General features: G+C 45.0%; 1 protein-coding gene across 2 annotated transcripts in view; it reads right to left on the bottom strand.

The window, feature by feature from the left end:
* The window catches only part of Sipa1l2 (signal induced proliferation associated 1 like 2), a 160,690-nt gene that overhangs the window by 34,392 nt on the left and 103,767 nt on the right, over nt 1-22,531 (bottom strand). For both annotated transcript variants that reach the window (XM_051201622.1, XM_051201623.1), the window contains exons 8-14: nt 21,577-21,734; nt 18,507-19,083; nt 14,602-14,876; nt 4,334-4,591; nt 2,628-2,711; nt 1,021-1,121; nt 520-623 (exon numbers count right to left, since the gene is read on the bottom strand). In XM_051201622.1, coding sequence (XP_051057579.1) covers nt 520-623; nt 1,021-1,121; nt 2,628-2,711; nt 4,334-4,591; nt 14,602-14,876; nt 18,507-19,083; nt 21,577-21,734 — 1,557 coding nt within the window. The remainder of the gene's footprint in view (nt 1-519; nt 624-1,020; nt 1,122-2,627; nt 2,712-4,333; nt 4,592-14,601; nt 14,877-18,506; nt 19,084-21,576; nt 21,735-22,531) is intronic.

Here is a 22,531-nt window from a genome sequence, read left to right as displayed (position 1 = left end):
TTTCTGTGATTTCCTTCACAAATTGAGGAGATAAACATTTTCTCATTTCCTTTCACCTATTATCCTCTTCTATGGTGTCCTACGTGGTAAACAACACCCTCTTGATCATACTGCTACAGGTGTGCCACCTACTGTTGCTGGAAGGTGTTTATGTTGTCAATCATTGGCACAGGTGTGCTGCCTACCCTACTGTGTACTAGAATGTACTCCAGAGGACTGAGCATCGCATGTGGACACATGCTGGTCAACTGTGGGCTGGGGCATGTCCCAAGCTGCTGGCAAGCATGTTACTCTACTGGGTGTGGTATGTAATTCATGTTCTTGATACACACGTACTGCCATACTGTGTGCTTGGCTTCGCCTCACACTCTCAAGCATGGAAAACACATATGCAGTCCTACTGTGTGCTGAACTGCATCCTATGTCCTTGAGCACTGTGGACAAGTGTGTTTTGCCACCCACTATGTGCTGACATCAGCCCTGGTTAACAGTATGATTGGCCATATGCAAACGACTTACATGAGACAGCTTATTGGGGGAATCTTTGCAGCTCCCATCTTTCTGTAGGGCTCTTTCCTTATAGGAGCTCAGGACTTTGGAAGGTGGGCCATGCCATTTGGTTTCTGTGACATAAAGAGAGTTGAACCCCCAATTTCCAATGTTAGTAAGAGAAAGAAAGACAGGAATGTAATAGATAGTTTGGAACAATCAAGGAGGAAAGTGACTTTACAACTTCCCAGGTTACCAATGGATACACAGGAGCCAGGAAAACCAGCACCACCTATTTCTTTAGGCATTATAACCACAGTTGTCTGAAGCCACACTACAACCACAGCCACAGCAGAACCAACCAGGTAGCCTCAGGCACTGCCTTTGATGCTGGGAGAATCAGCCAAGTCCTCTGGCATAGCTCACAGAGGGGCTTACTGAGTATGGCCAACAAGGGGATGAGTGGGGACAGTGGGAAAAAGTGCAAGTCAAGGGGAGCCTTGGGGCCAGTTTCCCAGGGTTCCACCTTACCTGGAAGCCTGCCTCCTTCTATGATGTCCTCATGTTCCCTGGCTCCATCACACTCCACAGAGCCTGGGCCCTGGTGCTCGAGCAGTAGAGGGGATGGGCATCTGCAAAGAAAAGAGTCCAGCTGTACTTTCCTGACACCACCAGCCAGCAGAGGAACAGGGCTGCTGGTTTCTACAGGGGACAAGCACAAGATAGCTGTTGGTTCCTACAAAAGCCATGGTTACCAACCTCTATTGGTGTGGGTTGGGGGTGTTGGCGCTTTAGGCCTGAAGCCCTTCTCAGAAATGGTTCCCTGACCAGTGGAAACACAGTATTATGGCTGATCTCTCCAGAGCAGAAGATGCTATTTCACTAGGGGTTAACACTGCTAGCATTGAGAGGCCACAGGCTGTCCAGCTATGATGGGGCACAGTGATCTGTCTTTCTTTTGACTAAGGTATGTGATAGATCTGAAAAAAATGCTTTGAAGAAAAGAAAATCTGACTAAGTCTTGATTCCACCCAGAAGGCCTTTGCCTTACAAAAGGAAGACAAATCTTAGAAAATAAAGGAACTGAAGAAAATGTGCTTCTATTACAACATGATTTGTATGGAGAGAATCCATGCTGTGGATCTTAAATCACACAAGGGTTTCCATCTATATAAAGGAAACTAAAACACCCTCCTTGTTTAACATGTAGCTTCATTTAGAAGAGGTATTTAACATTTAGCTGTGAAGAGCTCTGTCTATCAACTGAGGTAATCGTCCACGCTAAGCCCAAACTGGACAACAGAATGCTTGGACTCGAGTTCTGCTCTGCACCTGAAGACAGTACTACGACTGCCTGCAGCAGGGTCTTCCATGGACAGGTGTCTTCTGTCCATACCAGTTCAAGGCCTCTATGGATGGGTGACTGTGTTCTGTTCACAAACAGGCCTAGGCTCTGACCACCATAGGTGGACTGGAATCACCACACAGCACAGACATGATTGCTGTGGTTCGGTCACCTCAAGAGTTCATTAAGGTCAGGAGGTATGTGTATTCACAAGGATCTCCAGCTGTGACCACACTGCCGACTCCCAGGATATGACACAAACCACAGTGGCCTCTACTACACTTCTCCAACAGGAAGTGAAGATGCTTCAATGATAACTTCATTTCTCTGGCTTCAAGGAGTTGTCTCTTGCTAGCAACTTAAGAAATGGGGACTCTCTGAGGGCTCCTGTTCACGGAGTCCTCAGCTCTTCACTCTCGTGTTCAGAAGTCACTTCAATGTCACAAAAAAAGCAAGGTTTTAGAAAGACTGGTTAATACCATGTGCACAGAAATGGAGTTTCCTAGCTGGGACTGGTGGTACACTCCTGCCATGCCAGCACCTGAGAGGCTGACACAGGCAGATTGCCACATGTTACAAACCAGCATGGGCTACAGTGCAAGACTATTTCAACAAAAGAAATGGTTCTTCCTAGCCTGGACCCAGTGCTTACTATAAGTGCCTATTACTTCCACATTTCCCAAGTGGCCTTCCATGCAACCCACACACAGGGAATGCTACTGAATGAATCCCAGGCATAGGTACAGGCTCCCCCGGGGTTGGGGGGTGGCAGAAAGGCGAGAAGGAGCCATACCCATCGTAGCCCACTTGTGGTCTCCAAGGTCCACTCCCACCAGGTCCTGGGTCGCTGGATGATGACTGGTTGCTGGGAGAACTTCTGCAAGAAAGAACAGCAATAGGGTTATGGACATCGGATATTGCCAGTCCAGCCCACCTGTCTGACTTGAGCTGGTTACAAACAAATTTGCTTTGTCCATGACAAAGAGCCAATCACATTACAATGTGACACGGAACCAATCATGGATAGATACTCTAAGAACTGGAATGCCTCAAGATTTCTGGGGATTTATGACTAGCAACCCATCATAGGAAGGAGATGTGGGTAAGTGAGCTATCTAAAGATGAAGGCACATGACAACGGTAAAGGACAAAACCAGGAACATGGCTGGAGGATGCAGTCAGGAGAGCAGCACTCACACCTGTTACAAGGAGCTTATGCCAGCCATGTCTGGATCATCAGAGGGAGAGAACAAAGCTGAAATTCAGCAAAACCACTGACTTTCATACAGCTATGAAATGTAATTCTATGGATCTTTCCCAAAATATTTGTGAAAACTCACTTGATAGGGATAATGCTAGCCAGGAATCCCTCTGCAACTGGGTCATTCTGGCTTCCTCTGTAATTTTCGAAACTCTACTTAAATGCTGTGACTCCTGCTCAGGTGTTACTGGCTGGGGCCTTGCACTGCAATCTGTGTGCCTTTAGAGCACGAAGGGTGGGTTATAAACCCCATGATCATCAAGTAATGAAGCTTAGAGCACTTTCTGGGTGAATAAAATAGAGGCAGTAGAAAGGGCTACACACTTTATTAAATGTGTAATTTATGTTGGTAAATATATCTCAGTTTACAGTGTGCCGTGCCTGGTTCTAGGCCTCTCACTTGATGCTGATCTGGTCAGTACTTAGAAGGGCTTGACATTGTCTGCATCCTTCTCTTTCAGAGGAAGTAAGTAGATCAGAGAGGCCCAGGGGGACAGTGTCTCAGGTAAGTAAAACCCTGGCTTCCAGTGTGTTCTGACAAGTGCACCAGATCAGAGCCTGTCAGGGATCAGCTGCCTAAAGTAAAGACACACATCTCTGTGTCGCATGGAAGTTTACAGACAGGCATTATAATGGAATTCATTGTTGTGCTCTTAAATACAACCTATGCAAATTAGATGCCCTGAACTCTCATCACCTTCTCATATGACTAGGTTTAACTTTAAATGATGCATTCTTCCATTGAAACAGCTGTTATTGAGCCAGGCCTGTTAGCAGGCTTGTAACTTCAGCTTCTCAGAAGGCCAAAGCAGGAAGATGGCAAATTTAGGGTCTGAGCAGGCTACAGAGTGAGTTAAGCTAGTCTAGGCAACTCAGTGAGACCCTGTCATTAGATTCATTTGAATTCAGCTCACTTTGCTTGAGGCGAGAGAGATGTGCACTACTTGGAGGGTTGCATCCCTGCACTGGGAAATTCCTGTTCATGTTTGTTTACTTTATTCAAACATGTTCAAGTGTTCCTAGGAGTACACTGATAATAGCCTTGGGGTGTTTGGAGCCACCACAGAGGGCATCTGACATTACCTTAAGAAAAGGTTAGACTCTTGAATGCCCCTGTGCCCTAGGCTACCTGATTGCCCTGCTTGCCTAACGTTCACAACAAGCCATCATAGAACTGGTCAGGCTGCACTTGCAACCTTTGGCCTGAGTTAGTGTATAAGGAAGGTTATAGGTATTACCTGGTGCCATCAGGCAGCTTCCTATCAAAGGATGTGCTCCTGGGGATGGCGGCCTGGGCCTGTTGGAGCAGTGGCTGGCATTGCAGACGGTCAGGTGTGCCTGGCACAGGTGAGGCTCTGGAAACTGGCTGTAGAGCAGGGGTGGGCACACGGTGCCATGTGGTGTTTCTTCTGAAAGGTGTCTTGTACTCGCAGGGTGTGCCCTCACTGTCCAGCTTGTACTCTACCATGGGGATCCGGCAGAGCTCTGAACAGCCCCTGTGGATTCAAGAAGAGGTGGTAAGAGGGCAGCTTCTTAGGGAACCCCAGGCAAGGCCCACTCATGATGGAGCAGATTCTCCCTGCAAGTGTACCTGTGTTTGCTGAGGCCTAACTGGATGCTACCTAACATCTACCCTAAGAGGCACTCCTATGGCAACATTCCCTAGATGCTCAAAACTATTCAGCTGCTGTCTGGCTAACAGTCATAGACTGAGACTCTAAAAGGTCCAATTGTGGCTTTCTTCTCTCTGCCAACATACTACTAGGCTGCTTGGGGTGGGAAGTGCTGCACAGTGGGAAGAATATAGTCCTTTGGATGCTGTGAGTTACTGTTAGTTGTTAGGTGTTTTCAAAGCCCTTCTGTACTCCTCCAAGTGCTGCACATCAAAGTCCAGAGATGCTGCACGCCTGCTCAGGATTACACAGTAGGGTCATGGCCAGACCCAGGTGCTACCAATGTCCACTGAGCTAGACACAGACACAAGACACTGTTTACCAGGGCCCAGGCATCAGGGTGAATCACCCAATTGGCCATGCTGGTCTAGCAATCAATATCCACAGGCACTGCCCCTCTCCAGATAGTCAGATAAAATTCCTATGAAGCCTTTGAAAGAACTGCTCCAAGAACATGCATCCATTAGTGGATACTGCAGTAAAGCATGCCAGTTCCTTTCAAAGGCACTGCTGAAGAACAGCAGGAGCGCAGCACCACCCAGGACGTGCAGAAGGAGAACCACCATGCCCTCTCTGCACAGCCCAGAGGCTCAGCCAAGAGATGCCAGTATGGCTGGCTGACTGAGTATGTAGTCCTAAGACTAAGAGAGCAGGGGGCAACCCTAGGCCCTGAGGTCCAAGAAGCATGGGGCAACCAGAGGGTATTAGAGAGCAAGCACAGGGCTCTTCAGTGTTTGACAGAAACATAGGGACTTGGGCAGGTGGCACCGAGAAGAGCGGGTGGGAGATGATGAAAGAGGAAACCCAGCCTTATTGACCCTTACCCAAATCCAGCCTGTCCCCAAAGGCTGAGTGAGGACCACTTTCACCAGAAAGACAACACATGTCAGTCCCAGGTCCTATGGAGAAGCTCCCTGACAATCCAAGGCTCAGAGAACAAGTAGGAGCCCCTGGTATTGACAAAGGTCTTAGAGTTAAAAAGACAATCTGGCCAGACAGTGGAATGGTAAACTGAGGCATTCTCCCAAAGAACTTAGGAGGGAGAAATATGAGAAAATTCAAGGTGATCCAAAATACCCATCTTTCACCAAAAGGGCAAAGGGAGGGCAAGGAGGAAATTACTAAGAAATACTATAAGAAAAGCCAAAATACCAGAACTGAAAGACATGTAAAACTATACTGAAAGGCCCACAGGGCAAGAAGCACATGAATGGACAGAGCTACCTATCCACATATCCTGTGGACCTCAGATCCTGGGTCAACAGCATGACCTGAATGAACACAGAGAGCCAGGTGGAGAGCTGGCCAGAGCTCTGCTCCACAGCCATGCTGGAAAGCAAAGGGTAGCAATTCAAGGAAGGCTTCTCTTGAAAATTCTGACTAGAAATCATTCTAGCCACCCATTAGACCTTGATGCTGGGCCTAGGAAGAACCGCCAAAAAGAAAGGCCTGGTTTATGTCTCGGGAACCTCAGTAGGTGATGGTGCATGGGTGGGAAAACACTTCAAGAGAGGCACCCATGCCGTCTTCAGCGGAGGAGGCTCTGAGCACCAGTACACTTCGTTCCTCACCTTCTAACTCTATTTCCTTCCCCAAAGCAAAGTTTGCTTCTTAACTTAGTTTATAAGCCTCTGGGTTTTCTGAGTTTGAAGTCAAATATTTAAGTTCAGATTTGCACTGGATTGCGTTGTTTTATTCTGAGTGAAATCTGAGGAAACATTATCAATTTTTACCTAAGGACTTGAGTTTATGAGGGCTTTGCTACGTATCTAGATTCAGCACCCCCAGGACTGCTGATTCTTCCACTGGAAACCCCAAAGTGGGACATTACAGTAGGAGGGGCCCACACCTGTGTCCACTCTCACTCGCTGCCAGTAGTCACCTGGGATGCAGGGGGCACAGGCTGTTGTGTGCCTTCATGGCTGCACTTATGCTCTTCCACTAAGAGAGGAAAGGGAAAGGGAAGGCAGATGGCTGAGAGTAGGGTGGTCTATTTAATTCATGCCTGCGGACTTTAGCTGTCAACAGCACACTACTAATTTCACTTGAATCCTGGAAGAAAAAACTTACATAAACGCACACTCACACCTAGAATTTGAGGAGTGTCATGCATAAGATAGAGTGAAAAAAGGAGCAGAGTGATGTTTCTCTAAACATCTCAAAGTAAGTAAAAGGTTTTCTTCCTGACTCTAATCTCTTCACCACACACCCCGAAGGCACACGTGTTATAGACAATAGTAACAGATGATGTACAGGTGCTGGTGTGGTGCTACAGGTCTGCAGGAGACACAGAGTTTGCTGGACTAGAACCTTAGAGAATCTTATATGTTGGTGTTGTATCCTGAAAAACAATACTATCTCTGAACTCACCATGGCACACTTCCACGCTTGCTGGAATGACTTACCAACTAAACCACCTAAGTGTTCTTCCTGTTCCCTGCTCTCAACACTAGACCCCATCTCTGTCACCTGCTTTTCTCCCTGTTGTGACAAAATACTTGACTAAAGTGACCTTAAAAAAAAAAAAAAAAAAAAAAAAAGCCTCCTCACCCATGTATCTCCCAGGTAACTCCACATTCTATCAAGTTGACAATATTACCACCATCCTATAGAAGATTGCTTGGGTCTACAGTGGCCCCACTTCCAGGCTTTGAGCCGTATCCTCACAGGTGACAGACACCCACAATGACTGCTTATATACACCATGGCTGCAGGTCCTACTGTGTCTTTTTCCAAGAGCTACTTTGTTTCTCTGGAAGAAACAAAGCAGATCCCTTTAAATACATTACTTGCTTCTTTTTTATTATTCATTTTGTACAAGAACCCTTTCAGAGCCCTGGGGATTAAGGTAATCGCTGACATATTTAATGTCTGTTATGCTAATAGGTTTCTAATAGCTAAAAGAACCATTCCAAGTCACACAACAAGGGGGCAAGGCTAACTGATGTTCCTCTTTTGAGTTGTGAAGTTTTTCTGGTGCACCAGGCATCACAGTTTCCTGCCAGAAGATAACCATAGAATGGATTTCCAGGCTGCAGATGCTACAAAGGCTAGAGTAGTGGCAGATTCAGGCAAGGCAAGGCTCAGGAAGCAGCAATTGTCCTTTCAAGACACCAACAAGATAGGTGTACACACACACACACACACACACACGCACACGCACGCACACACACACACACACGCACACGCACGCACACACACACACACACACACACACACACACACACACACACAGAGAGAGAGAGAGAGAGAGATCTAGACCAAAAGCTCACTTGACTGATTGGGACACTCTATGGAGAGTGTAAACAGAGGTATAGTTTTTCTTTTGTTTTGTTCACCAGGTTCCAAATAATCATACAAAGATTATATTAATTGCAAAATGTTCGATCTATAGCTCAGGCTTATTATCAACTAGCTCTTACAACTTTAACTAACCATTTCTATTCATCTACATTTTGTCACGTAGTTCCCTGGCTTTACCTCTTCCCTAGCATATCTTGTTCCTCTGGAGGCTAGCTCGCATCTCCCAACTCTGCCCTTCTTCAACCCCTTTCTTAAGAAGTTTTGTTTTTCCATCTAATCTTATCCTGCCTGGCTATTGGTCAGTCAGCTTCTTTATTAACCAAAGAGAGCAATACATATTTACAGCACACAGCAGGAGAGGTCTGGCATTGAATGGGTGGTACCACACACATGAGAGGCCTTCTGGCCCTGAACAGCTACTCAGCTGCCTCTCTCTTCATCAGTGGGCAGATTCTGAATCTTCAGGACCTGGCACACAACTGGAAAAATTCAGAAATCCTCATTGCAAATGGCTACCTCTCTCTCCTTTTCTTAGAAAACTCAAGAAAAAAAAAAAAAAAAAAAAAAAAAGAAAAGAAAAAGAAAAAGTCTACTGCATTGTAACACTTCTAGGATACACAGAGAAGATTCCCAGTAGCCGGTTCTGGATGAAGGGCTGTCTAAGAGGCAAGCTCCCAGCAGTGTCCACCATCTACACCATGGGTAGCAGGTGCACTACATGTGGAATGTAAAATGAAACCAGCTAATGGGAGGGTGATGGTATCTTACAAACTGCTGTATGGATTTTGTTATCAAGTAAAAAATTGCTGCTTTGGTTAGCAAAACTCTGTTTTAAACAGGTAAAATGTGCACAAGAAGAACTACGTTAAGAATGCTAGACAGACTTGGGGGCCCATCAGGGTGAAGAGGAAGCTGTCTTGTTAACAAGGCAAGTGATCAGCAATTTCTGGCACAAATTTGTTGAGAGCTATGAATGAATGAATGAATGAATGAATTCAAATAAATGAATGAATGAACCAACCGACAAATAAATAACTGTATGAATGAACAACAAAATGAACCAGTGAACAAATGTATGAATGAATAAACAAATGGAGACAAAGAGAATGAGTGAATGAATAAAAAAAAAAAAAAAAACAAACCACAAATCACCAAAGGTTCTGAAATCCTCTTATCTTAGGGGGAGGGTGTAATCATTATGATGGCAGAACATGCTAGGACTCTTGAGCATGTGCCAGGTGACCAGGTGGCCACCACAGCCTCAAGTCCTGAACTGTTTCTACATTTCATATCAAAGTTCATTGGAGGATTGGTAAGACAAGAGCAGACACAATGCCTATTTCATTATCTATATAAATTAGAATTGTAATCTAAAACCTTGAGGGCAGATTCAACTATCACTCACACACACACACACACACACACACACACACACACACACACACACACACACACACACTGCCAGGCCATTAAAATGGAATTTTCTTCCTGTTCCTCATTTCCTATTTTTCCTTCTTCCCGTACTTTAGAGAGTTGGGCAGTCAGGCAATAGACAAAAGCATGATGTAGGATGCTTTGCTTTACAGAGCACTATGAGAGCAATCATTTTGACTCAGAAAGCCCATGGAAATCTCTGCTGCCCTGTATCAAATGGAAATGTGGACCTGTGTCAACAAAACACAGAGAATCACTGAAGGCATTTCATTTCCATTTTTATTGGACATATTTACTAAATTTGCTAGCAATGTGTGACAAGTCATGCATGATTCTGGTGAGTCATTACTTCTCTTAGATAGCAGCCTTTGAAGGATGCCTTTCCCCTAAAATGTCATTGACAGAGTTAGGTCTGGGGCCTCCCCACCCCCTTGAGAAATAAAGAAAAGATCTTAAAAAAAAAAAAAAAAAACCTTTGTGTGTGTAAATGTGGGTGGGTGCATGTGTGCCATCGTTCTTATATTAGGTCACAGGATAACCTTGGGTGTCTGTTCTCACCTTCCACCTTGAGATGGGGTCTCCTGCTCACTGCTGCATATACTAGGCTAGATGGCCCATGAGCTTCCTGCCTCTACCTCCCATTTTGCCATTGGAATGCTCAGCTTATAAGCTAACCAGGGCTGGCTTCTTGTGGGTTCTAGGGATCCAAACTCAGGTCCTCAGGCTTCCTGGCAAGCCATAAAGGTAAAGCCACTGAGCAATTCCTCCAGCCAGAAAGACCTTAATTAGGCAGCCAGGGCAATGGTAGCCTGGGCTGCCCATTCCTCAGCTCATTTCCATTTGGAGAGAGTTGTTCCCATGTTGCCCCAGGCCACTCATTCCCAAAGTGCATGAATTTACTCAAGGGTCCCAGCCCCAACAGGAGATCCTTTAACAAGCCCCACCCCCAAGCCCCATCAAGAAATCACAAATGGCTTTGCTTTCCTTCCAACTCGGGAGTGAGACTGCTGGACTGTCCTCAAGATTGGGTCAGAAAGGGACTTCAAAACCCTCATGGCTTTTGATGCAACACAAATACCTTCCCTACAGAAGGCTTCAGCTAACTCAGCAGTGAAGAGCCACAACCAGGCACCTCTGACCCAAGAATAACAAGAAGTGTCAATTAACCTATAGGCCTCTCAGGCTGTGGGCAGAAACAGATGGGCTCTGGGATCAAACGATTTTGTCACTGATACCCTGTAAGACTATTATTGAGCTGAGGTTCCGAAACAAATGGGAACATTTTCCACAGTGTTGATGAATGTTAAAATTCCTTATAATTAATTCGTTTGGCCATTTCTGTCATCCTCACGGAACTTGCACTAAGGGCAACTTCTCAGGAAAAAAAAAACACATAGATGTGTGTGTATGCACATAACTGTTCATTTCAATTTTTTTTTGTCCCTGACAGACTCGAAGAGCCAATTTCTGAAAGAAACTGGAGGTAATTTTCTACCCCACAAATCAAATGTGCTGTCAGAGCCTCAGGCAAATCCTTGTATAGTTAACTACAGGCTATGGAATCAAAGTAAGCCGCCCTTAAAGTGAGTTTTCAGTTTTATTTAAAAGATTATGTTATTATTTATTGATGTGCATGTGAATGCATGTGTAAGCACACACGCACATTCAGACACCAGAGGTGGCCAGAAGAGGGCACTGCACTCAAGACTCCGAGGCAGTGCAGTTGTTAGCAGCCAAATGTGGGTGCTGGAAACTAAATTCAAGTCTTTTGAGGGGAAGCAGGTGATCTCACTACCTAGCCCAGCCTTTTATCTCTTCATGCCCAAGTGTTTCAGATTTTAAAGTGCATCAATGCATGACTATAATTCAAGCACTTAAGAAGATGGAGAGTTTAAGGCCAGCCTAGGCTACTGTGTATTTATTGGGGGACTCTGTCCCCACCAAAGAAAGTCTAACCAAATTAAACTCAATACAACAATGACAATGAGTCAACGTCTATCCATTCTCTTTTTAGCATCTCTTCCATGCTTTCTTTCTTTGTTTGTTTTGTTTTGTTTTATTCAAGACAGGGTTTATTTCTGTGAATCAGTTCTGGCTGGCCTTAAACTCAAGAGATTCACCTGCTTCTGCCTTCTGAGTGCTGGGATTAAAGGTGTGAGCCACCTGGCTTTTTCTGTGGTTTCTTAAAATGTCTAATAATGCAGACTGGAGTGACAGAATCTTTGGGATGTAGAGGTAGATTACTGCCAGTTCAAGGGCAGCTGGTCTCAAAACTATGGGGTTGGACATGTGGCTTGTGCTTGTCTAGCATTCTTGAGGCCCCGGATTTGATCTTTAGTAGCACATGCACACAGGTAGATATGTGCAACACATATGTTCTTTTTCTAACAGTGCCAACTGTACAGGGTCTGATTGTGCTAGAAAAGGACATGGTTGTGATAGAAAGAACTGCACTTCTGCTAAGAGCTATTGTGATGGAACTGCAGGCCACAGAAGATATCTGAATATAGCAAATACTGTTATCATGGCCCATACATATCAGAAGTGAAAATGAATCAGAAGAAATGAAAATACTGACTTTAAAAAGACTCAAATTCAGATTCACAAAGAATGAGGAAACAACAGAGAATCCTGCTTGACGTGTGCTGAGACTTAAAACTCCAGAACCTTCTCCCAAAGGTGACAACAGTAGAAGGTGATTGTGCACTATAAAGAAGAAAGAGACTCTGTGCTTGGGGAAGGACATTAACAAAGGCAAAGGCTCTGAATAAATATCCTGGCTATTTTCAATTGCATTTAAAACAAAGAATTAATTATAGGCAGATCCAGGCAGATAAGAAAGTCTCTTTAGAGGAAAAACATGCTCTTGAGGAAAAGATAGCAGCAAAACATTCACACTGTAGTCTGGTTTATTTGTTTTGGCTGGAAAACAATTCAATATTCCTTAGGAAATTCTATTCTTTGAAATTGTATGATTGAAATACCAGGCATAATGAAAATGTTACTATTTTTATTATCTAACATTCTTGAAAGCTTCGGGAGTTTCTTGCAGAGTAACAGCAGACCAAACCTAGGTGAGGTCTGGAAACCTTCTCACTCAGTTCTGCAGTCGTCAGTCTCCAAGAGAGACTGTAGGCCTGACCTCACCACTGGAGGACTCACACTTACGTATTCCCACTACAGGCGGGCTTAAGTGTTAACCGTGAAAGATGTTCACTTACAGGATACATGAGCTTCTAGGAAGGCCGAAAGGAAGATATACTCCGAGACAATCTGAGTCTGGTTCTTGTAAAGCAGTTTATCTTTCTTCATATACACACTTAAGTATGGTTCCTGGGACCCTTGGCTGGGGGCAGGGTACATGACACAGCACCCTGTGTCTAATGAGCATTATCAGGCAAGGCGAGGCTATGAGACCCTCTTATGGGCTTTACAGGGTTAGGTCTTTAACACTAAGAGGAAGGAATCTCAGTTCTTTTCAGGTCTTTAACCATTTATTTTATAAACATATTGGACAAACACAGGAACACGGCCACTGCAAAGCTAGGGGGCTAGGGCTGATGCTCAGGGGTGGGGTTCACAGGCAGATGTAAGATGCCTGGCTCCATCCCCAGAATCACAAAAACAAACACACTGGGCTGGGAGCAAATGCTAAACATAATGAAACAGACATTACAAACTCTGGCATATTAACCACAGGGACCAAGATGATACAAGAGCAGTTTGTTTTCTAAAAGATCCCCATTTAGGGCCGAGCTCCCCAAAAGGGCAGCCATTAGAGCCAACTGTGGTTCATTAAACTGAACTAATTAAAGTGAAAAATTCAGCCACATTTCAAGTATGTGACAGCTGCATGTGGCCCGGACATGGCACAGATGCAACTAGGCGTGTGCCACTGGGAAGAAGGAGAAAGGGTACCCTTGTGTCATGAGTCCAGAAGATATACACAGTCACCTACTGTCTGCATAAGAAAGTCCCTTTTTAAATATGACAGAAACTGGAATGAATTTAAAGCTGTCTCTCCCACCCCCAACTAAAATATAGAAGGAACACTAACTATGCTAGAAAGTTCTGAATGCTTTAAGAGATCATGTTGTCCAACCTTTATAAAAACCATACAGGCTAGGTATCACAGAGTCCCTATGTTGCAAATGTGGAAAGACCTTTAGAATGTCTATGTCCCCCATGATCACACAGCAGAGCCCTAGAACCTTGACCTCCTCCAACCTCCCAAAAAGTAAGCTTCAGAATCTGCCTTACAACTCTCCCTGAATGGAGACACAAACTGCATGGGAGATATGGCCACCAGAGCCCACCACACCCTCAACATGGGCTGCAGTCTGCAGGGAGCACGGTCTTAACTAGTGAGTGTCCTCTGCCCTATGGTCTGATTGGTATCAAACCTCTGACATTGAAACATGACTTTGTCATCCACACATGTACCCCAAAGGAACCACACAGAAATAAAATGCCAGCGTTTGAAATACACTTACAATTCGCAGCAGTCCTTTCAGAAGGTGCATGTAGCTCCCGGGCCACAGGTTAGACACACCTGGTGGTGTCCCTTGAGGCTGGTCATCTGTCAGTAGCAGACCACTTCCCACTTTCACTCCTGTCCCTTCCCGCCACTTACAGACCTCTACCTTCCAGGGTAGCTACCCACTTCCTGTTTTTCAGGACAGGTAACAAGGACACCTGGGACCCACTTGATACCACTGAGGCTTTAGCTTGAGCACAGCATGGCCGCAGGAATCTACCCGCCATCCTACATTCCTTCAGACAGGCAGTCCTGTTGCTATCCATCTAGTTAACTAATCATCCCAACTTGAGGTATGCAGGCTGTGGAGGCTGTGCTGCATACACTCAAGTCTCCATAGGCCAGGTGAATCAAATGGACCAATCCCCTGGTCCGTAGTAACTCATTGTCACTGGGTCAGTATACCATGACACTCTTAGAGTCACAAGCTGTCAGTGATTGCACAGCACCTGCCCATCGAAAGCTCTTGTGATCCACAGAGACATCTGACTGGCTCTCTGAGGATCCTGCAGGCACTCACTCAGGAATGTATCAAAGCACACTACCTAGCTGGTCTTACCTGCGGGGAGAGCCATCCTCATGGGGATGGATGATAACCACTTTCACAGTCACGGATGTCCGCAGTAGGTCAATCATCTGCTCATGGGTCAGGGTGGCCACAGCCACCTTGCAGATCTCTACGAGGCGGCTCCCTTGGCGAAGGCCTGCCTTCCAGGCAAAACCAAAAGGTTCTACATCGGCAACAATTCCTTCAAAGTTCACATGGAAGCCAAGCTGGCCCAGCCCATTCCTCCTCAGGGTCATTTCCACAGTTTCACAGCCTCTTGTCACTATCTAAGGGGGAAAGAAGCTGTTACATAGGTTTGATCTTTCTCTCTGGCTTTCATGGGACCCTATTGGGACCCACACAGCTCTAACCCAGCCACCCCCCTGTTCCTGAATCTAGCGTTCACCATGATTGCCTTTGACAGAGAGCAAGCCCTAGTTTCAGTGTTCAGACCACCGGTTGCATGGTGCACAGTCTGAATCTTGAGAAGTCACAGACCTGCAGTCTGTGAGCTTTGCATGTGCTGTGCATTTCCCTCCACTCCCTGACAACAACAGGGCTCTGAAGCACTGGATTCTACTCTTCTAGATAGAAGAAACAGAACGAGATGATCTTGTTCTGTCTCAACCATCAAATTCTAAGGCCTACTGGATTCTTTTATCTAACTCAAAAGAAAACAACAAAACATGGCTCAAAGTACTTCTGATCTCACACTCAGTGACTGCACCTGTGCTTAGGAAGGGCCCAGGGAGACTTGACTGTGAGAAAACCCTTAACTGTCTTCCATGAACTGGCCTGCAGACTTCCTAGTTTGTCCCGCCAGGCCTTCTGAGTGTGACTACCCATCTCTATCTGTTACCAAGGGCCCTTTTGATCAATGTGGGGCTGACAGGTGGCAGAGGGGTCCTCTGTTCCTCAACCACCTTTCCTTCTCTCTTCTATGCCCTGGAGACAAAGGGTCACCCCAGGCAGTTCCAGTGACCCCCCTCTGGCAGACTATGAGTCTACATGGCACCCCAAGAAGCACATGAAGGAGCCAGTTCAGCAGCTTGGTGCTGCAAGTAAGGTAATTAGTCCCGGTAACCCTCTGAGGCACTGATGGAATGTGGCTTGCAACGCCATGAAAGGAAAACATGGCTCATTAAACATCATTTGAAGATGATGACATCATTTTTTTGTGGGAAATTTCAAGTTGGGAGGTATCATCCCCCATCCCCAAAACCCTGGGGCAGTGTATGGAGTTTCAGTTCAGTAAATTCTCCGTTTCCAGGAACCTGGCTCTGAATGCACACATTCCTATTAACGAGCCCCGTGGCTGTGAGTACAGCTGGGGAGCTGTGGCTTGCTCCCTGCATCAGCATCTGGTCTAGGTTTCCATGGTTACAAAAAATGCACACACTGCCAATTGGCTTCTTCCAGGCCAGCATGATGCTGGGGACTCAGCAGAAAGGGAACACTTGTGTCAGTTAGGAGTGAAATTTCAAAAGGTTCACGTTTTCAATGATCTGAACTAATTTCAAACTGTTAACAGAGCAATTCCATAGTGTCCAACCTTGACAGATATTTTCTTCACCTCTTTTTCAGCTTTGTTTCAAGCAGCCCTAACACAGAGGGCATCTAAGGAGCCTGTGTGCTGGAAGATGTGAAAGCAAACACTACCTGAAGCTCACTGTGAGGTACCAGGATGAAGTACAGTGGCCAGGCTTCGCTTCTGACTTACTCCCCTTCATTATCATTGTTTCTTGCTTTCAGACATCCCTGAAGTCAGACCAAGAGTCTCCTGTTTCTGGAGTGCCCTATATACTTACTTATGCAGACTCAATAACTGTGGGAAAAGGGCAGTCTCCCATCCATGTACCTGGGATCAGCTACATAATTTGTGAGGCACACCCGACAACACAAATGTCGGGTCTTTACTCAAAATCTATTCAGAAGTTGAATATGTGACAAGGCTCTTCTGAGGATGCCTTTCCAAGACCCAGGCAGCACACCCAAGGTCCCTCTGGGAGTGAACTCTCTTCCCCTCATTTATGCCCAATGTACAGTTCTGGCTGTACTCTGTACCAAAGGCAACAGACAGTAGGCTCACCATCTACAAATAAGTGGTGTCCTTACCACCTTCAGCACAACGATCTCATGTGACAATGTCTGCAATGACTGTAGCCACTCCAACACTAACCGATGCTAATTGATTTTACTATCTCTCACACCAGCCTTCTCATAATAAAAGAGAGACTCACCCTCTGTGGGAAGAAAGGACAGGAAGTGCTATCCATATCCCTTTTTAATGAGTCTCAGTTGACTATGTGATACATCCTCCTTGGGAAAGGAGTTAATAAAGAGATGTTTTATGGCCAAGACATGCTTTGTTCTTGTATTACACCAAGCAACCCAAACAGTAAATTTACTGCTATTGCTCTACTGCACACACCCAAAGAAAATCTGAATTTTGCTTTGTTAAAACAAAAATGTGACTGTTTTACATCTTTGGCACAATGCAGGGGGTTGGAGTTTTAAAAATCATATTAAGCCATGGTGGCACACAATTGCAATCCTAGCTCTTGGGAGGCTGAGGCAAGAGGATTTCAAGTTTGAAGCTGGTCTGGGATATACTGTAAACTTGAGACAGCCTGGGTTACTGGGTTACATGGCAAGATCCCAGCTTTTTTTTTTTTTTTTTTTTTTTTTTTAGAGACAGGGTTTCTCTTGAGTAACAGCTCTGGTTGCCCTAGAACTTGCTTTGTAGACCAGGCTGGTCTCAAACTCACAGAAATCCACCTGCCTCTGTCTTCTGAGTGCTGGGACTAAAGGCGTGCACTACCATTGCCTGACTAGGTCTTGATATGTGTGTGTGCATGTGTACATGTATGTGTATAGAGGCCAGAAGTCAATCTTAGGTGTCATTTCTCAGGAGATGTTCACCTTGAGTTTTGCAATCAAGCCTTTTTATTATATCAGTATTATTATAACCTGGATTAGGCAAGCTGGCTGGCCAGCAGCCCCTAGGCATTCATTCCCCTGTCTCTGCTTCTTCAGTGTTGGGATTACTAGTGCATGGCACCACACCTATTTCCACATGTGCTCAGGATGCACTTCAGGTCCTCATGTTTATATGGCCAGCGCTTTACTAGCTGACCTGTCTGCCCCGCCCAATCCCAGGATCTTAAAAGAATCCCATCTTTTTTAGAAGTCTCTTTTGATGATGACTTTGGTCATTTTCTTTTGTAGGTTTTTCTAATTTAATGCCCACTTTTGTGAAGTACAAGAGATTAACATGTTTAACCTAACATTTAAATTAAAACATTTGTTATATAAGTATGTACAAAGGGATAAGGAGAGAGAACCCAGTTGCTTGCAAACAGCAATTCTGTGTTTTTTTAAGGTGTGTTGTGTCCATCACACAACTTAGAAAATATTTAAATAATTGTCCCGGCTTTTCTTCAACTACTACAGAAATGGTTCACTTGAAGTTGGCTCAGCTTTTCTCATCATGTGGCTGTGGGTGTTTTTTCACCACTGTGGTCATTGACTCTCATTAAAAACACAACCAGTAGGGCTGGAATGCGGCTCAGTTGGAGAGAGAAGGGCTACCAAGCATGAGACCCTGGGTGTGATCTCTAGCACCATATAAAACTAGATATGGCAGATCACAGCTGTAATCACAGCACTCATGAGGTGAAGGAGACAGGTAGATTACAAGTTCAAGGTCACCCTTGGCTACATGGTGAGTTCAAAACTGGCCTGAACAAGAGATGTTGTCTCAAAAATAAATAAAACAAACAAACAAACAAACAAACAAATAAAAGAACCCAGCACTCTTGACTGTCCAAGCCCTGGAATCACAGGGGGAGTTCTCCTTACAACCTGCTGGGACTGTGAGGTTGAACACAGACAGTGGGGGACACAGCCATACTTACTACGAGCCGTTGCACTATCTCTCGGATGTCTTCGGAACAGTTATCCACTGAAGACAGCAGGATACACTCTCCCCTTTCATAGAAGACTTTGATGCTCACTAACCCAGAAGTCCAGCCAATCACATCCCTGCAGGAACAGTTAAACACGACATTCTTGGAGTCCTTCTCTATCAACATGATGAACTCATTAGAGATCCCAAGCAGACACTCAATGTCTGCTGACTGGCCAAAGTCCCTTGCCACCACATGCCACATGATGGCTCCGATGCTGAACAAGTGTGCATCCTTCCTTGGTTTTACTCGCTCCTTCTTCTTTGCACCCAGGGTGATGAAGCTGAATTTTGCAGAAGTGTCCACTGTGGCGGTTGTGACAAAGTTCTCAGCCAAATCCTTCAAGTATTCTTGTCTTGTTCGAGTAGCCATGGCTCGGAATTTTTCTGACTTATGAGCTGCATTTTCTGCATTGATTACTTTGGCTAAAAGGAAGTCCCGGAACACGGCTGACTTTGGAAAAGTTACACCTTTGGGGATTGGGGGACCGAAGGGAGGGACATCCTTTGACCTGGAAACGCCAACGCTGAGAAAGAAAGAAAAATGAAATGAGTCATGGCTCTCACTTCCCTTCTTTAAGGTGACAGGCTCCCACACTTGCTAGTTAGCCCATCTATTTTGCAGACACTTATTCTAATTTTAAGGGGAATCGATGGACCTGATGCGACACTGCCAAATATTTGAGGCACTCTCCCGGTTTTCATTAGAATCAAACCAGTAAATATTAAATCAGTGGCTACATTCTGATTTCTTAAAAGTCAATAAATTTCAAAAGAACTGAAATATTCCATTGTCTATACAGAAAAACAATGAGAAGTGCTATGCTCTATAAAAGATATATGCTGGTTTAGAAAAACATTCCTCCTACAGTCATTTAATTAATACCAAAAAAAAAAAAAAAAAAAAAAAAAAGAAAGAAAAGAAAAGAAAAAAATTTATACCTGCCTCCAAAGTATTTTGTACTAACAAATCACCGTAGAACAGAAGACAGGCCATGATGCAAGAATAAAGGCCAGAAGTACTTACAAATACCTGCTGTGGTTTGAATGGGAAATGTCCTTGTAGGCTCATATGTTTAAATACTTGGTCCCCAGCTATTGGGACTGCTCAAAGAGGTGAGGAACTTGCGGACATGGACATTAGTTGGTAGATATCCACCATTGGGGGCAGGCCTTAAAGATGACATCTTTGCCTTCAGCCAGAGCACTCTGCTTGTGGGACACCAAGGTATGAGGACACCCTGCCATACCTCCCTGACTAAGACAGATGGAAACTGTGAGCCAAAATAAGTCCTTAAACCTCAAGGTGCTTGTCAGCTATGATGTCACAGTAACAAGAAAAGTAACCAAAATGTTTGCTTTGACTAAAAATAGCATCAAAAAATCAGTATCAAAACCAATAAAGCTATAGTCTTGGCCTATTCCTGAGGAGGGTTTCAGAAACTCCTGAAGATGTGACTTACCATGTTTGCACAAATACCACCCACTCTAAGCACAGTGTTTATATAGAGTACACATTACATATTCTCTCTACTACCCTTTCTTAATGTAGGGCAGTGGCCTAGCCAGGCCAGAGGTGCATCCACAGTCATTACCTGGGGAAAGTGACCTTGTGTTTTACTCCAGGTCTCATGAAGTAGATCCTTCACAGTGAGCCAGGGATTCCTCATGACTTGCAAGTTGACTAGGAGGCAAAGCCAGCTAAGAACTAGCGGTTTCCAGAGTATTTTCAAATGGGTTACACATGAGGTAGGGCTACAGTGCTCACACTGGTGTCCTGCCTGTGGAGCAGGAGCTCTACCTTCCCAGGGCTTTGCTGTCCACAAGGACTAGTGGCATCTTTTTGCTCAATTTAAGTTATTCATGCTGCATAACCATTTCCCCAGTAGGTGTGTGAGCCTTCAATGTTAAGATAAGAAACCGAAGGATAAGGAAAGTAAAGAAACTCAGTGGTTAAAGTACTTGCTGCATAAACCTGTGGGCCAGAGTTCAGATCCCCAGAAATCATATCAGTGAGCTCTGGGCTTAACTGAGAGATCCTGTCTCAGTGAAAAAGGGAGAAGGGCCACTGAGGAGGACTCCTGACATTAACCTCTATATGCATGCACAGACAGACACACACACGTACATGTGGACCCTCCCCAGAATACAATGAAAATGGAAAAGTTAAGAAAAATAAATAAATAAGTAATAAATAAATAAATAGGGTGTGGTTGGTGAATGCCTTTGATCCCAGCACTCGGGAGGCAGAGGCAGGTGGATCTCTGAGTTCACGGCTAGCCTGGTCTACAGAGGGAATTCCAGGACAGCCAGGGCTACCTACACAAAAACCCTGTTTTGAAAAAACAAAACAAAAAAACAAAAAAGAAAAATAAAGAAACACACATATACCCAATACAAGCACTAAGGCAGGGACGCTCCTATCAACACACACACACACACACACACACACACACACACACACACACCTCTAAGACAAAGCCCCAGATAGGATCCAGGACTCAAAGCAAGCCTAGTGAAGATGGTCTTGGGGTTCTGCAGCATACACAGGCCTTAAAGGCATCAAAGCAAGTGTAGGTGCTGGGTCTCAGTGGCCCTGCCTGGGAGTCTCTTGGATTTTCCCTGCCATTCACTTCCTGAACAGGAGGCTGGTGTCAGCCATGGGCCCTGGTTCAGTCTCTCAGGAAAGCAGAAAATGGAACCCCACTACTCTGTACATCCAGCCCTTCCTTTCTCATGGGAGGGAGGTGATTACTAGTTGCAAAAATATAATTAGAATGAGGATGACTAGCAAATGAAGCTCCGTGGTAGATACATGCCTAGCATACACAAAGCCTGTTTCAATCCCCAGCACTACCAAAAATAAATAAAAAATATTATCAGGCAGGTTGAGCTCTTGGCCAGCCTGGGCTACACAATGGAAAGGGGGGGAGGAGGGACTACCAGAGGGAGGAGGTTAGGTAGTTATGGGTCCAGAAGAAGAACAGAACACCAGATGGGAGGTAGGGCCACAGACTCACCTGTAGCACACGTTTTCTGTGCAGGGGTTGTGCACCTTCACTATGACGAAGACATGCTGGAAGTGTGAGCGGATGTTCTTGGGGGTGAATGGGAGGGCACCAGGCTCCTGGAAGACGATGGTGACAATGTCGTTCCCAATGTGCCTCTTCCTCAGAAGCTGTGTAGGGAAGGGAACACCCAGAGTAACACAAAATACACTAATAATACAACCTGTTCACTCTCCACTGAGGAAGGAGCAGGGACAGAGCCCCTTCCTGGGTTCCAATGGCCTTGGGCATATTGTTAGCTGGGTGCCACAAGCAGAAGACCCTAAATATCTAAAATACTCAAGGTCATCAGAGAGAGCATGACACCTGGGAGGGAAAAGTGGGCTACCCTTGGCTACGTCCCCAGCTATTCTTTTTACTTAGAAATCTGTTTCTATTTTAATCTCCCTTTATTTTTATCCAGCTATTTCTTTCATTCTAAAATAGCACACTAGTTCTCAGTATATTTGTAAGATATGTTATGGTTTAAGTACTTCAACTTAGAAGAGGGGTGACCTACTGCACACACAGCCCTGGCTTGTACCTCAGGCTCCCATGCTGGCTTCCATTTCTGCAAGAAAACCAGGAGGTTGTCTCTTTGGGTAGCATAGGTCTTCAAACTAATTATCTGAAACTTGGCTTTTTGATACAATCCATATTAATTAATGAGTCCAGAATTCTACTACACTAGTGGCTAGGAAACCCAATCTTTTGTAACCTTAAAAAACTGAAATGTCCAGGGGAGAGGAGGAAGCCAGAGCTGCTTCTGACATCACTTCTGGCAAGAATGTTTCTCACTCCGAGCTCTTCCAGACAGTTACCGTGTTGAGGCCTTGGCACACCTTACCTGGACAGATCTCTCTGCTCCTGAGGCTGGGATCTGAAATGTCTCCCAAAACCTCATGCAGGAAATCTCAGTCCTCATGTG

This window comes from Phodopus roborovskii, unplaced genomic scaffold, assembly GCF_943737965.1.
Source record: "Phodopus roborovskii unplaced genomic scaffold, PHOROB, whole genome shotgun sequence".
NCBI lineage: Eukaryota > Metazoa > Chordata > Mammalia > Rodentia > Cricetidae > Phodopus > Phodopus roborovskii.
Note: the sequence above shows the minus strand (reverse complement) of the source record. Positions and strands in the feature narration are given on the sequence as shown.